General features: G+C 43.8%; 1 protein-coding gene across 3 annotated transcripts; it reads right to left on the bottom strand.

Moving 5' to 3' along the window:
- Nucleotides 1-1,161: 1,161 nt before the first annotated feature.
- nrcama (neuronal cell adhesion molecule a) lies at nucleotides 1,162-16,502 on the bottom strand. Of its 3 annotated transcripts, XM_073480526.1 has the most exons (31): nucleotides 16,409-16,454; nucleotides 15,923-15,940; nucleotides 15,445-15,550; nucleotides 14,854-15,047; nucleotides 14,550-14,672; nucleotides 14,187-14,357; nucleotides 13,327-13,383; nucleotides 12,253-12,364; nucleotides 11,713-11,897; nucleotides 11,317-11,448; nucleotides 10,998-11,141; nucleotides 10,802-10,913; nucleotides 10,504-10,670; nucleotides 10,221-10,368; nucleotides 10,002-10,126; nucleotides 9,800-9,829; nucleotides 9,180-9,281; nucleotides 8,685-8,882; nucleotides 8,524-8,594; nucleotides 8,192-8,417; nucleotides 7,881-7,996; nucleotides 7,481-7,688; nucleotides 7,076-7,198; nucleotides 6,738-6,934; nucleotides 6,539-6,569; nucleotides 5,847-5,912; nucleotides 4,605-4,727; nucleotides 4,346-4,501; nucleotides 3,833-3,964; nucleotides 3,673-3,751; nucleotides 1,162-1,396 (listed from the first exon to the last, which is right to left on the bottom strand). In XM_073480526.1, exons 4-31 carry the CDS (start codon nucleotides 14,987-14,989, stop codon nucleotides 1,162-1,164), a joined length of 3,705 nt encoding a protein of 1,234 aa, XP_073336627.1. In that variant the 5' UTR covers nucleotides 14,990-15,047; nucleotides 15,445-15,550; nucleotides 15,923-15,940; nucleotides 16,409-16,454. The 3 variants fall into 3 exon arrangements, with proteins under 3 accessions (XP_073336627.1, XP_073336626.1, XP_073336629.1); XM_073480525.1 differs by lacking the exon at nucleotides 13,327-13,383 and having other exon boundaries at nucleotides 6,548-6,580; nucleotides 6,758-6,934; nucleotides 16,409-16,502; XM_073480528.1 differs by lacking the exons at nucleotides 5,847-5,912; nucleotides 9,800-9,829; nucleotides 15,923-15,940 and having other exon boundaries at nucleotides 6,548-6,569; nucleotides 16,409-16,457.
- Nucleotides 16,503-19,288: the final 2,786 nt, after the last annotated feature.

Here is a 19,288-nt window from a genome sequence, read left to right as displayed (position 1 = left end):
ACTACAGCGTGCACTCTCAGTCAACCTCGACATGTAGCAAGCGGAAATGCTATCAGGACACAGTGTCGAGGGGGAGTGGTTATTTCAGAGGTTACCATGATCACCTTAAACAAATGCCTGCTCGGCGGCCACGATTCGGGGTGGAAGCACTTGATGACACTGGATCAATCACACCTCCATTTGTGTTCAGTTAGTGCTCGGGAACAAGGAGCATAGAGGTTAGGTGTGTAAAATGCTAGATCAGGAAAGAGACGCAAAAAATTAAATGCAAAGTTAAGAAAAGCTTGAGAAAACACGAGGCTCAAAACAGGTCGATTGGAAAGTAGGTGTGGGAGTTCTGGCTGGCTGGCTGGTGTGATAAGGAGTGATCGAACACTGAGTTCAAAGTGTTTCTCGCCAGGTTTCCAATTAATACAAATGGACATCCCTGACCTTGAAATATAGCTTTCTTCTTATTCTATTACATATGTACAAACAGTTCATCCGTCTCGAAAAGACATATGCTAGTTTCTACTTTGAGTCACACATTTCACAGCGGTGTCCACAAAGATGCCGCTGCCGTTTTTTCTCTATATATCGTACGCCATTGAACACTTCGACTGAAAAAAAAAGAGAAACAATAAGAGGCGAACCCCAGTCACTAGTACGCGTGCACCATATATAGTCTCAACACGCAGCTCACCTCTGCAACAACTGACACAAGATGGTAAAATGCTTAATAGAATCATGATTTAGTCCATGCAGGTGTTGATGAGTGTGATTCGATGCATATTTGCCTGCCTGCGGGTCAAGTACTGTACTGTACTTTGATAAAATATATATTTGGATACATCATGTTTAGTGTGTTTGCAAAGGAGATCAAATGGCACTAACACACACACACACACACACACACACACACACTTGGCCACACTTCTGCTCAGTCCGAGTGGTGAAACTCTTTCTGGTACATTCCTTCTGCTTTTCTATATTGCTTCCTCTCCTTCTCAGAGTCCTCACATCCCTCGTTTCACACCTTCTTTCCAATGCTCGTTCGTGGGGGGGATGTGGTGTTGGTCTTTGCCATGTTGAGTGTGTGTTGATCAGAGGAGGTCACAGTGTGACAGGGGCTGGCGGGGTGTGGAGATGAGGGCGTTATCGGCAGTCTCGAGAGGCCCTTCGTTAGACAAACGAGTTCATGGCGTTGACGGGCGACGGGGCCTCCGAGCTCTCGTTGCCTTCGTGCGTGTCTTTCTCTTTCTTGCCACTGTACTGGCCGATGAAGGAGCCGTCCTCATTGAACTGTCCGTCCCCGCCCTCCCCGTAGTCCACTAGGCTGTCGTCGCTCTCGTCGCGGCGCACCGTCCCGTTGGATGGCGTCCGGCTGCCCTTCAGCGGCTTGTGGTCCTCTGTGTCACTATAAAGGGTAGGAAAAGGTTGGATTTAAGGTTGTTGAAAAAGTAGCCAAGGCAGTTTGTTAAACTTTTTGTGCAGTGATCAGAAACCCTGGTGGATAGCCGATTATCAAAGCACAAGCCTTTTACATGAGTAACCTGGCTTTTCCACTGCACAAATACCACATATACCATACATGAGGACAGAATAGACCAGTCAGCCACAACATTAAAAGGACTAACGGGTGACATAAAGAACATTGATCATCTTGATACGATGCAATGTACTTAGAAAGGTCTTGAAACACTGGGTCCTGGTATTCAGGTGGATGCCACCTGACATGCAACACCCACCCAACAGTTGCAGACCAAGTACATCCTCTCATGGACAAAAAAAAGTTGATCCCCAGCAATGAGGACAATGCTTCCCTGCCACAATGTGAAAACTGTTCAGGAATGGCCTGAGGAATGTGACAAAGAGCTCACGGTGCCGAACTGGCCCCTAAATTCCCCAGATCTCAATCCCATCACGCATCCGTGGGATGTGTCGGAACTAGTCCAATCCATGGAGGCCCCACTTTGCAACCCTTAGGACTGATCCGCAGTGGCCTCCACAGTGGGACAATTCAACCTACCACACCACAAAAACTGCTCAGGAATGGCGCAAGGAACATGACAAAGACCTCAAGGTGTCGACCTGTCCTTCACATTCCTCAGATCCCAAGACACCCCCAAAGGTCCTCTGTCCATGCCTCGACAGGTCAGAGCCAAGTCTGATCAAGAGTGGGGCCTCCACAGATTGGACTTTGGGATTAGGATCTGGGGAATGTAGAAGCCAGATCAACACCTTGTCCCACTGGGACTCATGCTTGGAGTTGGCCATTTCCATGAGGGGGTGTAATGTCTGCAACATTCTTTGGGTCGGTGGTGCTTGTCAAGGGGCAACCACATGAATGCCAGGACCCAAGGACAGAACATTGCATTGTAGCAAGATGATCAACATTATTCAGTTCACCTGGTAGCACTTTAATGTTGTGGCTGATTGGTGTATATTGCTGTTGTGTTTTCTACACAGTTAGGGTCAGTGTTTGTACTCTATACAGAGTTATTACAATGCACAATAACATAGTCTCTGGTTCTTGTACAGTGGAGAAGCTCAGCTACGTCTATGGCATCTTATAGTATAGTGTTAGTGCTGTTTTAAGCCTGGTTGCCGTTTAGATTTAGGGTTGGTGACCACCGCTTAAGGGGGATTTTGCAAATGCGTGCCGTTCAGTCGCTTGCAATACTTTACCTTTCTGTATGATTTCTAAAATGAGATGCTTTCAGTTTACATGCAATACTCAAAAATGCACTTTTCCCCCAAAAGATAAAGCCTGCTACCTTCTGTCAGTACAGCATGTTCATCAGGTCGAAAAACGTCCTATTCCAGTCAATGTTAGGCAAGCTTTACAGTCTGAATCTAATATACTTCACTTCTATTGTCAAGCTCAATGCATTTGCATTTACAGAAATAATAAATGAAGGAAGCTAATGAAGTAGAAGTAGTAATCTTTAAATGCTGAATTCTAGTGTTAATGTTGTTGCTGTGGTTATGGTTTTGACTATGTCAGTGAGTATGATGACATAGTAAAACCAGTTGAGTTGACGAGCTTTCTCCTTGCTTTTAGTTTTGTCAGTCAGAAACATTTGGTCAGAAAACATAGCTTGCATGCATGCTGCTTTTACCACATCTCATCTTACCTCTCCATAGACCTAAACCCGCCAAAAAACAAAGATAAGAATGGAAGGACACATGAAAAGCAATTCACGAGCCACAATGAGTGTCTTTTATGCACTTCTGTTGAGACACAGACGAGACAAAGCATGCAGATGGAAAGCACAAAGACACCCACGTTTTCAGAAATACATAGTTCATTCATTTATCCATTCATTCCTTCGTAGCAACTACTTTACATAAACTTATAGACCTATAAAATCATGAAGAGACTTTAATCTTAAAATGCCCAATATTCTTAGCTAGCCAGAGATTAGATTACTTGTTAAAATGGACATGTTTGTACACATTGTGTAAAGCTTGTGTTGATTAGGTGAGTTGGTCGTTATAGGAATCGACACAGAGTGGTGCAGATCTTTGCCTTGCCTCTACGGAGTGTGTGGCAATGGAGTCTGGTGGGGAGAGTGTCTCTGCAGCCTGGTAAAATGTTCTACATACAAACAGTCGAGTCAGGACACAATGGATGAAAAAAAGAAACGTCAAACACGCCATGAATGCTTCTAACTGAAGAGCATCTCTCACCTGTACTCTCCAAACGTCCCATCGTCCTCCTTCATGGGCTGGATCTCAGGGTCTTGGTGAGCATCTTCTTTCTCTTTGACTGCAGAATACACACATTATTTTCACTCATATTTCCATCCATACACGTCGATCAAGCTTTAAAATACAGCGATAACATTACCTGGATATTTGCCACCCTTGTTCCTCTTGATGAAGCACACGATGAGAAGGACCAAGATGAGGAGAGCGATGGCACACATCAGCCCAATAAACCATCCCTGGGTGGCGATGTCTACCTGCCGACTGGGGACAGCTGAACACACAGAAGACGGGAACAAACGTTAGGCATTAACTGTGTCAATGGGTGGAATCTGTTTTCTTCATGATGAGCAACACTGAGATGAAGAGAAGCTGTAAACACCCAAATGAAATGCAAAAATGGGTTAATGTGCAATGATTGTTTAGGACGAAGAGAAAAACAAAAGCCACAACAGCGGAAAAATGAACCTCTTAGTAATGATTTTAAGTGACATGCATCAGACACTAACTACCGCACATTCACGTCTGAATGTAGCGCCGTATGTCTGATAATGAGACGGTGCTCTAACAGAAAGGGGATGGTGAAACGAGATGGCTAATAAAGAAAATAAAAGCACGAAGACCATCTCATCTATGCTGAGGCATGCCGCCTCACCTGGCACCGCAACCAACACTTCGTCTGTGCTGTGGACCGTCGGGTCAGCCGGGTCCCTAGCTACCACGCGCACCCTATAGGACGTCCCCGGCTTTAAACCTTTTATCATATGCCAGTGTGAACCGTTTACCAGCTCCTTTTTCCAGTCCTCTTTACCTAGAATCGGTGCAGCGGATGGAGAGGGATTAGAATCAGGGAGCCTTTGGGGAAAAATGTTTATTTAAAGGATGTATTTATGGACCAGATCGTGAAGCCTTACTGTTTTCTACCATATATTCCACATAAACATTCTTATGGTGTCCAAAGTAATCCCAACTGATCACTGCACCCTCCTCCGATACAGACGTGTTAACTGTGCCGAACGCTGGGCCTACAGGTGGCACTGAGCACACAAGAGAGAGAAAACATCAAGGGCTTTAATTCAAAAGTCACTTCCCAACTCATTAAAATACCTTAAAGGGACAGTTCACCCCAAAATCAAAAATACATGTTTTTATTTCTCTTATCTGTAGTGCTATTTATCCATCTAGACTGTTTCGGTGTGAGTTGCTGACCAATCTTAATTATTATGGAACTAGACGGCACTCGGCCTGTGGTTCTCAAAGCGCAAGAAAATATCTATTTGAAAATCACAGCAGCAATGTCTCTAATCATGGAGGAGAGGCTAGCTAACTAAGCTAGCTGAGGCTGCAGCCCAGCAGAGGAAGATGCTTGATCTGTGGATTATCTTGATTTTTAGGAAGAGACATTGCTGTTGCATTGCTGCCTTCAGTGCCACAAGCCGCTTGCCTTCTTCTTTATTATATTAAGAGAAGGCAGACATCTCTACAGCCAGTAACCTTGGCAACTCACACCAAAATAACCTGGATGGATAAATCGCAATACAGGTATGAGGGAAAATATGAATCTTTGATTTTAAGGTGAACTGTCCTTTAAATATAAAATTTTGAAATACCAGCAGAGTAACATTTTAAAGAAATAAACATCACAGGATAAAGCTGGTGCTGATCTGCTATGTTCAGGTAATTCACTTTTGGTTTAACACACAAGAGAAATAATTAATAATAAACTTATCAAGACAGAAAATACACCAGCTACTGTAACCTGATATCTACCAGCAGCCAAATTCAAAGTCAAAAATGTCTGCTGTCTGTCCCAAATAGCAAAAATGTTTCGCTATACAAAACATGGCAACACAGTTTTTTGTTATATGTCAGAAAACACTCCAGAATAGTGTCAGATCCTGCCACAACACTGCAACAGGTTAATTAACATAGCTGCTAAAAATGGCCATCTCAGTGAGGACTCAGTCAAACAAGTGCCAGTTAGAAGTTAGACTTTACTGAACATGTGAAAATATCACAAAATACAAATTAAAGCCATTAATAAAACTTATATTTCAAAGACTTTCTCTCGCTGAGATGGACCATTTTTGGCAGAGCAGAGAATAAGTGCAGATATTTGGGGGAGGTAGAAGGGGACACAGGGAGTGCGCTTGTACCCTTGTGAAACGGGGGAGGCGGAGACTGAGTGATGGGGGAGGTTGGGTGAGGGGGCTCTGTGGGGCCTGAAAGGACATGGAAAAGAGTGAGACAACACACATACACACCGCAGTAGACAGCGTACAGCAAAAAACTGCAGAGCCTCTGTTCTACGGAGAAAAGTTGCTACTGTCATGCTGAGTGAGAACATGCTGCAACCCCTCAATCCTGAGATTCAGACTGAAGTTCAGCATTCAAATACAAAAATCCTCCAACTCTGAATCACAGCACTGCAGCATGCGTATCATTTAAATCAAACTCAAGTTATTTATATATGCAATCCATCGGGTTTTAGGCATCATCAGGTATTTAAATGTGTTAGTGCTGGACTGAAACATTCACAAGCATCATGCGCGAGCTGTCAAATGAAAACGTGTTCATTTGAAAAAAGCAAACACAGGAAGTAAAGACTGCAGGCACATCTATATTTAAACTACGTTGCATTGAGTGCAACCTACTCTCTCAGAAGAGGACACAAGCGCGGTTGCTTGCGGATGCCGTGGAAGTCTTGTCACTATTAGACCCTATTTATTCAGACATGCTGACCTGCAGACATGCAGCGATAGATAGTTAAACTAAAGAGAGCATCTATGCTAAACTCTTTCTAATATCTGATCATAGGAATAACATGCAGGTGCTTCCAGTGGCAAACTTGGGTTACCTTTGCCCGTCTCTACAGTGGGCTGAGAGCGAACTTCAGAGAGAAGAAAAGAGAAAGAGACAGAGGGAGTATAAGATGTGGTGTACATGCCTGTGATTCTGACCCTTGCGCTCCTTATTTTGGTCGCTTAAATGATAAAATACTTTGACCTTTTCCTCCTGTTGTGCATGTAATTTGCTATTCGCGAAGCCAAACGGCTAAATAACTCACTTGTGTCCATGACTGTGAAGGCCTCCTTTGTGATAGTGGGGCCTGGGCCCTTGATTGTCTTTGCACTTAGGTAAAACTTGTAGAGCATGCTGGAGTTCAGGCTGTCCAAGATAAATGTGGTCTCGTTGGCTGGGAAGTTCATGACCTTAACTGGTCCCAGTTCATTGGTTTTGTTGACTGCAGAGATACAGAGAAGAGGGGGGGGGAAGAGGAGAATAGAGTTAAAGTTGAAGTTTTAAATGAACAACAATCCTTTGTAGAAACACAGCATGATACTGTGTAGAACAGTATCAGTGTCAGGAAGCTGGTAGGCCTTACCTGGTTGATATGTCAATATGTATCCAGCAAGGCGTCCATTGTTTCTCGTTGGTGGGCCCCATTCCAGAGTGAGCGAGTCCAAACCATGGTTTGCGACAGTCAGAAAAGCGGGAGGCCCTGGGACTAAAAAACAAAAGCACAACCACAGTCAGGGTCTTACTGCAAGGTTTTTGTCACAGAAGCAGTACTGTTAATAGTGTTAGTAGTGGTAGAAGGTATCGAGAGAGAGATAGAGGTTCTAAAGAACGAAAAGGCTGATTTAGTGCAATTAAATTCAAAGTTTGGTGACCCAATTAATATTTGGAGGTAGATCCCGACATTAAATATGACAAAGTTGTAGGAACTTGAACTTGAAATTGAAAATCTAAAAATGTCTTCATGCATGAGGCTCTAGGCGATACACACCTCCCTCAGGTGTCTCAAATCTCTTGCTGGGGCTAGGAGGCCCTTCTCCTTTGTTATTCAGGACCCTGATGGAGATGTTGTAGATGCTGTAAGGCTCGAGGCCCGGCAGACGTCCCTCGCTACGATTCCCGCTGAACGTCAAAACCTGCTCCTGCTGCTCCGCTCCCCCTTCTGTCTCGTGCAGGCCGCGCTCACGACGGTAGTATACCTAAGGGGAAAAACACGAGGGGTTAACTCTTATATTGGCGCACTGCACTCCTGTTTGTCCTCATAGTTTTATGTTTCCAGTTCAGTGGAATTAATGTGTTATCTCATGTAGGCGGCTCAAATAGAGGTTTATCTTTATTTTCCTGTTGCTCAGCTGTGTGTTGTTTTAGGCGTGCTAAAGAAATGGCCGTACCTTGTATCCCTGTAGTTTTCCTCTGACTGAAGGGAAAGTCACAGGCTCCCAGTGTACTTCTGCAAGAGTGCTGTTGTGAACCATGATCTGCACACTATCAGGGGCAGACAGAGGCACTGCAGAGCAACGAGAGAGGAATTATTTAAGTTTCACGCCAATAAAAATCATTGACAAAGGCTACTGAAGTAAAACAATGTAAATTCTCCTCTGCCTAACACTTTTATCTCTTTGTTTTGGCAGCTTATTTGAATACTGACACAGTTTTAAAGATTTTTGAACTCTAACAAGTACATAACATTTCGTTCACTCACAGTCTTCTCCAGAGTATCCAGTCACTGCTTTAGGTTCTGGGCCGTTGCCATAATCATTCAAAGCTTGAACCTTGATCTCGTAGGGCACGTAGGTCGGCGTTCCAGACACGACAAACTGGGAAGCGTTGGCCACGGTCTTTGAGGACCAATCCTCATCCACGTCCTTCTGTCTCCACTGTACTTTGTACTCCAGACCGGGCCCATTGGCCTGAAATCCTGTCAGCGGCTATACAGAGAATATGTTGTTGTTAGTTGCTGAAAAATGACACCTTTAAATACTTTAACTTGGCTGCTGTGAAATGTTTTCCAATCCCACAAAAAATATAGCTTACTGTCCAGGAGATGACTAAGTTTCCAGGCTCTGTTCCTTCTCCCTGCACATCTGATGGATTGTCATCGGGAGCTACAAAAACCAAAAAGTGATGGTTCAATCAGTGAAAACTTTATTTTTTACACACGTTTTTTTTTCCTCAAGAGTGACCGTGTTCGTCACCTGCAGGGTTTGTCCTGTATTGGCTTGAGGACTGGCTAGGGTTGCTGAGGCCAACGCGATTCAGAGCCATGACTCTGAAGGAGTAGTAGACATATGGGGACAGGTTTAACTGTGCTGTGGTGTCAGTGCCAGCAACCTCCGTCAGGTTGATCCAAACTCCTGGCTCGTGGAGCAGATCCTCGTATTGGATCAGAAATGCTGGGGAAGAGGAAAAAGATTCAGGACAGAGAAGACAAACCTTTGCTGCTGATGAGGACGTGTAATGTGTGGCTCTTTTGTCATCATGGTGACTATCAAGTTGCCGTCTTGTTTATTCCTACAAAGTTCCCAGAAACTTAAACTGTATCAGAACTTCCTGCACAACAGATGATGCTGACTTGGTAAATCTGTTTGTGTTGCCAGTGACTGTGGTGTTTAATTTCACATTTGGCAGTGGGAAAGTGTGGTGTAGTTCGATAAACAGCAACTGAGCAGCGACATTATGACATTTCATACTCTGTGTGGGACTGTTGTGTTCGTCTCCGGGGATCCAGGTGAGCCGAACGCTCCTCTCTGTCTGGTCAGTCAGTTCCAGGTCAGTTGGTGGGTCGGGTTTCTCTGCAAACACAATGAGGAGCCCAGAACGACAGAAGTGAAAACTCACTCTCTGCTATTGATTACAGCGAGCCCTTGCTACTGTTTCAACTGAAAATTTGACCCTGATGCTTTTCAGTGAAAACAAACGAGGTTCAGGTTTTCTTTCTGATGGAAATGCTTATTGGAGACAAGACATATCACTGCTTAAAGGTTCAATATGTAAGAATTTTAGTCTGAACATGAAAAAAAATGACCTAATAAATCAATAAAATGTGAAGAAACAACCGCGTTGATGTTATTTGGTGCAATCAAACATTTTACAACAAGGCATTGTGGGTAAAACACAGGCGTGGGGGATTTCACAATGAAATAAAACATCAGCATCAAACTAAATGAACATCAAGTGGTACAATATGAAATAAAGAAAGCAACGAGGACAATCAACATAAAATAAACATTGTGGTAAATGGGTGCTATAGTTTTTAAAAAATAGAACTGATGACAACTACAAAAAATCCTCATCTAGGGACATTGTTTACCGTAGACAATAGCTGGAGTAGGAGTAGCCTCTGAGACAGCGAGAAGCAAGAGTAAAGTACAAGAAGAAATTAGATGTTAGTGACAGATAGTAGAAATGTCGGTAAAGCAGGAAAAACACTGAAGATGTTAACCTGATTTAGATTAGAACAAATACCCACTATTGCTAATATCTGAATCAATGCAAAGACCCTCGAAACGTACCTACTACAGTCAGCATGGCGCTGGCTGAGTCCTGGTCCAGTGTGGTGTTCATGATGCAGGTGTAGGTGCCCTCATCTCCATCCGTCACGTCTTTGATGGTCAGACTGTCCGTGTCCACCAGAAACCTGATGACAGAGAATCACAGATCGATGATGCATATCTCTTTTCTCCGAGTGATACCACAGTTTTTACATGTCGTGCTGAACAAGCCGTTTGCACCTCTCGTGGTCAGGTAACTCTCCGTTGTCTTTGAGCCAGGTCATGGTGGGGATGAGGGACGGGTCGTGTTTGACTTTACACTCGAACATGGCGCTCATTCCTCTCTGGACCACCTTGTACTCTGGCTGCTTTAGGATGCGGGTGGGCTCTGGAAGATGGAAAAATAAAGGAGTCCATATTAACAAATAAAACTTCTTGGAGGCCACTTGACCTAATGGCTGAAGAGGCCATATTATAGTCTTTAAACAGGTGAAGAGTTGAACCCCCAATCTCATTCTCTGACCTTTAACCTCCAGGTAAACATGGTTCTCCTTGATCCCCAAGTTGTTGGTGGCAATGCAGGTGTACTTTCCACTGTTCAGTGGCTGGGCTACATGAATCTCCAATGTACCGTTCTCATGGATCACATAAGGGTCACCATTCTTAACGCTGGTCTGACTGTCTTTGAACCTGCACGGGAACAGCAAACGACATGTTTTTTAGTCTTTAATGGTGCCGTGCATGAATACTGGTGGTAAGTCTTGATCTGATAACCTTTTGTTTCAAATAACAGCCTCTTAAAATAAACGTCACACTCTTACCATGTGATGATTGGTATTGGCGAGCCAAAGGAGGCACAATGAAGTAACGCAGGGCTGTTGGCGATGACCTGGTACACTCTGTTGGGTGGAGTGAGCACTCTTGGTGCCTCAGCTATGGATAGAAGCACAATCTAAATCAGCACATGTATCTTCCCTCTCTCACATACTGGCCTGAATATCCAAAATCTTAACTCACCAAGAACGTTGACAAAGGCGTTGGCCATCAGGTAACCAAATTCATTGGAGGCGTTACACTGGTAGACGGCGCTGGACCCCGATTGCACACTGCTAAGAATCACAGTGTCGTCATCCACCTTCCGAGTGTGGTCCTCTGGTGCATCTGTTACAAGACGAAGAGACGGGAAGTTCTTCACCACACTGCTGGGATCGGGACTTGAATTCCCACTACAACTATGCATATTGATTCATACTCTCTGTTGCCGTCAGTTGCTTTGGATTGTTTGCGTAGATGTAGTATGTTCTGTTTTGGACTGTTTTGGTTTCACTTTACTCACTCTCTATGGGGACTCCATTGACAAACCAGGTGATCTTCGGTTTGGGCTCTCCGCTGACTCGACAAGTCAGGATGCCGGTCTCATTGGGAGCGAGGATCAGGTTCCTGGGAGCGCTGACCCAGAAAGGAGCCGCTGTGTACGACAAAAAAAAGAAACAAAGAAGACACGTGACATTTATCTTACATTAATCTTTGTCGGCATACTTTAGCAACATGATACAGTGACACAGAAACATTTGCATCTATGTAAATGTCAGATTTAAAATGTGTCAATTAAAGCTGACTCAAACTTAAATTAATTTACTTTCCAATTCTCACACTGCTGAAGAACTTTAAAATCGCTCCGCATCGCACCACCAAAAGTCAAACAAGAATATAACTGGGTTAATCTGCATACCTTTGACATTGACCTTGATGATGTGGTCCGCAGTGCCCAGCTTGTTCGTGGCTGTGCAGCGGTAGTCTCCGGCATCGGCTTCATTCACATCAGAAATCTTGAGCGTTTTCTGGAAGTTCTGAAACGTCGTCCTGCCGCTCGGCAGCTCTCCTCCATCCTTCTGCCAGGAGATATCTGGAGTGGGCCTGTCACAGACGCAATATGTTTTTTAGTTATTTTTGGATTTTATTATTATTTATTAATTAATTATTATTATGTTTTTTGGCCTTTTTGTGGCTTTATAGGACAGGTTAGTTGAGATAAACTGGATGAGAGAGGAGAATGACATGCAGCTAAAGGCCACAGGCTGGATTTTTTTTTTTTTACTCTGAGCCACTGCAGCAAGGACACATGCCTCCGGTACATGAGGCACATGCTCTACCAACTGAGCAACTGGTTCCCAAATACTTACTCTGACAGTCTCTTTCAAAGAACATCGCTGTATAATACACAAAAAGCTTATTTCTGCCATGTCCAAGTTGCATCAAGATGTCTACTTACAAGCCCTCAGCGATGCATTCCAGCTCCAGAGTCTCCCCTCTCAGAACCATCTTGGTGCTGGTGGCGCCCATAGGCATCATGAAGCCGGGGCGATGCTCCCCCTCTGGGCTGTCTGAACACATGAGAACACACGACCAAATCAGAGCCAGACAATTAGATTTGAAGGCTCCTCTTGCCACACTGTGACCACCAGAGGGGTTGGGTGAAACCATGAGCTCAGACGGCCGTTTATATTCTCTTGAAGGAAATTAATGGTGGAAACCTCAACAATCAAATGAAGAGTCATGAAGTGATTTGTCACAGTGGATAGAAGGGATAGTAAATGAGTGAGTGATGACCCGACACAATGTAGTAGAGGTTTTTTCTCGTATTTCAGATTCAGAGAGCACGAGGAAGCTCCCCGAGAGGAGTAGCAGTCAGTTTGTTGCTATGACAACACGGGGGTTCTTGGTAGATAGCAACCCCCAATCTCACAAACATCCCTCTGAAGTTCCTAATGGAAGGATCTAGACATCTATAATGTCGCTTTGCTAACGAGTGATCCTTCTGTACTTCTGAAGCTGGAAAGGGGGCAGTGCCACGTTAGAATAATGTGTTGTACGATGCTTCATACTGTGTGCTGGATAATCATTGAGGGTGTGCTTGATTGAGCAGATCATGAGATCAGTCGGAGTGTGTGTGTTTATGATTCCAGGGGAGATGCAGTTAGCTGACATTTATTGTGACGCATGCTCTGAAGGTCGCTCAAACCATCTTTGATGTTATCTGCACACAGAGGCGATCGTGGACTTTTTTGCCATGTAATAAGCATTGCATCCTGCATTACAGGCAGCTCTTTCTATTTATTATTGACCAAAATTACAGGTTTGTCCGACTCTAACCTTAAAACTTTAACTTGCATAAGGAAATGCTTCACAAAATCGGATAAAAATGAGAGAAACCTGAGGACGAGTTTGTTAATATAGTCACAAAGGAGGGGATTGAGGTTGAGTTAAAGGTGTATGTTGGGTATGGTTAGGCCAGGGCTGGGTTTACATTGAGGGGGCTGAATGGGAATAAACCAGCAGCACTCACCACTATAGAAATCAGTGATATTGTATAAAGCAGCCACAGTCTCATTCATTGTTTCCACTGAAATACAACAGAAAGTGATAAGCATGCAAAACTAGGACAGAAAACAGGAAATGCTTTACTTCACAATGCATTTGCTTGCGAAAATGCATTACAAAACATGGGTATAACACCACAGTTAAGTCATTGCCATTGCTATTTGCACATAAATTACTGCTAGAAGCTTTCCAAAAAGCGAGGAGGAGGTAGAAAACAGGAAGAACAGCACAAAATCCATCAAAGGCTAACACAGTTGGGCATGAACAACACATAGATTTGAAACCGGAGTAACAGGCACAAAATGTGGGAAAAAACATCTTCAAATGTGAAATAACATTTACTGCAAAAGAGAAAATCTTTCAAGTTTTGCATAAATAATAAGAAAATAAGATTAAAACAGTGCTGCATGACCTAAAATCCAACCTTCAAGGGGCAATATGTAAGAATTTGAGTTTAAAACATTCAAAAATTAGCTAAAACTATCAACAGAATGTGATCAGTTTTGAGGTTATGTCAAAGACTGCTATAGAAATATCTACTGGAGTTAGCATGCTAACCAGCTAGCCTTGGGCCTGAAAACCTTTCTCCCATTGGTCCAAAGGTGTAAACACCAGCATTACCTGAATAGCCCGACTAACTAAGCTAAGAAGATAACAATAGCTACAGCCATGATGTATAAACAGAATACAGTTAGCAGCAGTTAGCGGTTACACTGGTGATATTTCCTCCCCCCTTTTTGTTGGAAGTATGAATTTAACAGGTGTCCAATTCTTACATATTGCACCTTTAAATCTTTTTTTTTTTATGTCAGTGTCTTGACTTACTGTCCAGCACGGTGACTGAGATAGGCTGCTTCTGCTGGATGGTTTGTGTGTGAGGGAAGCGAGCGTAGCAGATGTAGTCAGGCCTGCTGTCTTCTGGGAGAACATTCGAAAAGTACAAGTCTCCGTTCAGAGCCTGGGACACACGTTTATCCAGCGGCAGCTTCTGGAAATCTGAAGAAGAGGAGAAGAAAGAGTTAGACGTGATGACAAAGCTTGTTTGATTTGGGATCAGTCAACGCTGTCTTGGGGCCTATTTTCCATCAGTTCTCTTCTTCTTTGTTTGTCTGCCATTGTTGTATTGGTTGTGAAATTCTTATGTCCTTGAACCACGTGTGCAGATATGTGTGCATGCAAATGACTCACTGTTATCCATCCAGAAGATGACAGGAGGGGGCAGCCCTGCAGGGGGCCGGCACTGCAGCACGAGGGAGACCCCCATCTGCACCACGATGGCCTCATTTCTCTCCTTCGACCACAAGGGGGACCCTGCGAGTCACACAACATCAAACAAAGGCACTCCCATGGCTTCATGATGGTATTGATCACATTCATTTATATCAGTAAAAGTGATGAGATTGAGCATTTTGTGGAAGCAGGAACTTAGAGATTCTGTAAAATTACAAAAACCAATAGAAATGATGTCATTGACTATAGTCACTGGTCTTACTGGACTGTCTGATGACAATCCTGTTGGATACAGCCGTGCCGTGCTCGTTGTGAGCCGTGCACTGGTACGTTCCCTCATAAGCCTCCGCCTTTTCCCCGCTGATGTCAATGACCAGAGTCCCTGAACCGGGCTTCATCAGGACTTTGGAGTCTTTCTCTACATCGAAGTGGGACCCATTTCTTGTCCAGGAAAAACTAGGATCAACAAGAAATACAATCGTCACTGTGATTTTCTAGTGTTTGTTCAAACCATCAAGATGCATTGTGGTCCGTTCATGCAGACCGACTCTAATCATTGATTTCATGGCAGGAAGTTTGATCCAGCGGCTGCTGGCAACAACAACTGTGTCTAATTCACTCTGCCAGGTGTGTTTCACAAGTGGTCTCCATGACAACGGTTGCTACGGCGATTCATATTTCCGCACGGCTCCGGGTTAAGTTGCCCCCAGAAACCAGAAACAGCATAAAAATGAACGGAAATCAGTGTGCTTCATCGTAAGAGCATCAGGTAACGGTAACCTGCACACTTCCTATCTGTTGCACATGTTCTGATAAACAAGCATCAGTGCGATGGGAGGAGCGACCGTCTCACCTGGGATGAGGCTTCCCCTTGGCCTCACAGTGGATGACGATGTTCTCCCGCGGATCAAAGATGTAATCCTTCGGGGACTGTAGCGTTATAGTGGGGGGTTGGGGCACTGGAGACACATGAATAGAAGCATAGTTCAGACACGTACAATAACATGTACACGTGAGCATGTGGAGGGGTTATAGGATCGAGGATGTGCAAGCAACATGCAGCAAGCAGTCGGTCAGACTCGACAATCAAGTGTAACACCATCTGGAGCTGCAAACAAAAGCCACGACAAGCTATCTGATCCAGTAACAACTTACCGGTATGTGAACTAACAATCAACCACTCCAAAAAGCAAGTCACTTCACACAGTCAACAGTGTTGACATAACCGCATGCATGTCTAACATTGCTAGAATCCACACAAAATCATATTAGAAAATAGGTTTTTAAAAGCAAGAACTCTAGAAGTCACAGCAGTGTTCGTGGCAACTTACATCCTTCCAGTACTTTAGCTTTTTGTCCAGCGTGACACGCCGTACCACAGTGATAGAATATTGAGGAAAGGTGTTAGTTTTTGCAAGGAGTAAAAGCACAGGTTCAAGTGAAACAGCTGCACGTTCAAGTACTTTTAAAGCATCTTATGAGCCTGCCGAGGATTCCCGCCTTCTTTGTGAATACTTCTTTAGCTTTAGTTTAATCAGGCAGGTGCAAAAAATGCAAGAAAAGTAGTTGAAGACATTGAAATTTCACACAGGATGTGTGATAAAAAGAGTTTTTCAGAGATTGTATTGCATTTCATGACTGAAAACTTGATTCCATGCTGAAACATGCAAAGCTGAAACACAAAAGAACCAGTAAACTGCAGCTCAATCTGCAGCTGCTTCTTCATTATTCCCCACAATATGAAAGAATTTAGGACAGAATTATTATTCTTTTTTTATTTGGTAATAAGATGTGATATTGATTAGGACAGCACTTACGATCAAGAGGCACTTCCAGCGCTGAGGTCACGTGACTCAAGAGTATCAATAGCACAGCCCCGAGGCCCGGCACCCACTTCCTGTTCCTGTCCATGGTTGGGTGCGTCACGATGAAAACCTCTTGTCCAAGTTCAGCGACACAATCAGGGTGGTGACAAAGTCTGGATCCACTCTACAGAGAGGTACAAAAAAAGAAAGAAGAAGAAAGGATGACGACACAGGTCACTGAAATGTTAAGATTCTGGGGTTTATTTAGACTACGTGATGATCAAAATGGGTCTCAACACGTTTCATAAAATCAAAATGAGAAATGTGCTCAAACATACGTACGCAGAGACGTCTCAGAATGTGAAATGTATATAAGATTACTCCATTAAAATGAGATATGTATGTACACAATGGAAACTTTCTCGCAGCTCAACATCCAAACAAGGGCGTGCACGTCGCCGATGACAAGTGGCCCGCCCGTTGCATTGCCATCATCCTGCCGACTTTATAAGGAGGAAAAGTCAAAACAAACTTGATTTCAGTCCCTGTAACTTAAACACTGTAAGTATCCATCCTGCTCTTGTCAGTCGTACGCTCTGTTATTTACCTTCTCTGGCAATTCAAGATAGCATTTGGAGCTTACTGCGCTCTCAAGACAAGATAACCACGGATTACGACGACATCCAACGTGCTCCGCTGAGATGGCCCTGCCGACCACGTGTTTGCCTGTAAACATATGGCATGTGAGTGCGCTCGGCTGGAACAATCAGATATAGCCGCGCACTGGGTTGGCACATGCATGCACAAACGCGCCACATCGGTAAATGCACCCTTCCCTGTCAGCGTGTCATACGGATCAAGTTGCACATGAGTGCAGACCCACAAGCGCTAACTAGCTGCTGTTGCGCCGTCCATGATAACACAGATTGATACGTGGAGCCGTCACAGAAGCATGTTGGCATTAATGGGCTCTCGTAAAACTGCACCACCGGGAGCAGGGAATTATGTGTGTGTGTTTTCTCTTTCACGTCCTTTGTCTTGCAGTTTGTTTGCCTCTGTCACATGTGCATTAGCCGATATGAATTTATTAGCAAATTGGTGTTATATCACTGCACCAGCGGCATCAAGATACCCCTCCTCATATACTGTGTTTGATGAATGAACAATAAATGTCCGCAACATTCCAGCGCCACTATTATTAACGTTTATTTTATTCAAAATTCTTCGATCAACCAGCGCATTATTCAAACTGGAGTCATCCGCTGCGCTTCGCCGAATGATTTGTTGAAACTGGCATTTTTTACATTTGCATGAGTTGGTTGGATCAAAGTCGCCAAAGGGTGACAGTGACTCCTGTCAGGAGGCCGGGATGGAGCAGCTGCTGTCAGGTAAATGGCTCCTTCCATCCTGTCATCTTTATTATTCATGACTATTTATGCACATATATTGACGCACAACACATGTGGATACACAGGCACAGCACACACACGTGCACAAATACACAGACGAGGCATCTGAAGGTGAAGCTCATTGTTGGTTACATCTCTACTATGCTGGAGAGGAAGCATGTCCGATGACATATAGGGGAGAGTACGGTAATGAACACACACACACAGAAAGCAGTTTGTCACATTTTATCCAGCTGAGCTAGGCAGAGTGTGTGAGCTTATACAACCCCAGGACACAGCTAATTACGCCGACACGTCCTATTGGATATCGCTCTCGCGAGTTAATCGTGAGGGAACACAACAGAGAGTGGGAAAGGGAGCGACACTCAGTGCATTAGATGCAGGCCACGCATGCTAAATCTTCTAATCTCGTTGTGAAAAAGGCGATGCCATATCATGCAAATGTAATGACCTATCTTCAGATTAATTACAATAATGCTCCATGCTGCTGCAGCAGAAATGGCCTCCCCCCCACCCACAGCGACAGTGGCCATATTAAGCCTTGATGGACCCCAGGCCATTTTCTCCCAGAGAGACAGTGGAGCCCATTCACCTGGCAGGGCTGCTTATAAGTGGGACTTTTGTCTAAAAGGTAATGAGTGGCAAAGAGAAAAGGGGGAGATGGATGACGGAAATTGCTGAATAGAATGTGCAAATGGGTCAAATCGAAGAAGACATTCAAGAAAGAACAGAGGAAGGGAAAAGAAACTCTGTGGCCTGAGGGAAGAGTGTGAACAATGAAATGTTGCATCAATTACATCTCTGCTGTTCTGCTTTAGAATTGGGCCCAACCGTTCTGTAGTTTTGAGGAATATGATAGCATGAATATTTGAGAAAACAAAAAATCTGCTTTGGTTTTTGGGATTGTGTCTTCAGTTTTTATCGTAATTAATATCATAAGCCACATAAAGTTACTGAGCAACCACCAGCTGCTGCTCAAGACCCCAAAGTAAACGCTAGTCAGAGACATTTCCTGTATAAAAGTAGTTCAATTTAGCAAAATACTGACACTGTGTGACACATTTCTGTATACAAGGGCCAAACGTAATCAAAATTTAATAGAAGACTGGTCTATTTTTATGCTTGTAGAGGATAATCGTACAAACCCTTGTACGTATGCCTTATTGTGAGGAGGCTTTTGGGTTTAACGCCACAGATGAGTCCATTGTGTAAATTGTAGAAGTAAGGTTGTTAGCTGACTTTGTAAAATGCTTGCTAGCTTGTCACGTTAGCAAGTCAGCGGCAGATACGACAGTAGTATCAAATGTCAAAATACTCGACAACACAAATTCGACAACAGCTGTTTATCTTATATATAAACCAATTCATTTTGTTAAAATAAAATCCCCCAACATGGAAATATAACTCTTCATGTTGTCAACTGTTCGTTTCCTGTGCGTCCGTCTGTCTTTATGTCTGACCTGGGTCACGTCTCCAGAGATTC

This window comes from Pagrus major, chromosome 14 (assembly GCF_040436345.1).
Source record: "Pagrus major chromosome 14, Pma_NU_1.0".
Lineage (NCBI taxonomy): Eukaryota > Metazoa > Chordata > Actinopteri > Spariformes > Sparidae > Pagrus > Pagrus major.
Note: the sequence above shows the minus strand (reverse complement) of the source record. Positions and strands in the feature narration are given on the sequence as shown.

Coding starts and splice junctions, on each gene's coding strand:
- nrcama (XM_073480525.1), bottom strand. CDS start 16,502: ATGGACAGGAACAGGAAGTGGGTGCCGGGCCTCGGGGCTGTGCTATTG. Junction 8,595..8,684: donor ATACAGGACAAACCCTGCAG/GTGACGAACACG, acceptor TGGTTTTTGTAG/CTCCCGATGACAATCCATCA. Junction 7,199..7,480: donor ATTTGAGACACCTGAGGGAG/GTGTGTATCGCC, acceptor TTTGTTTTTTAG/TCCCAGGGCCTCCCGCTTTT.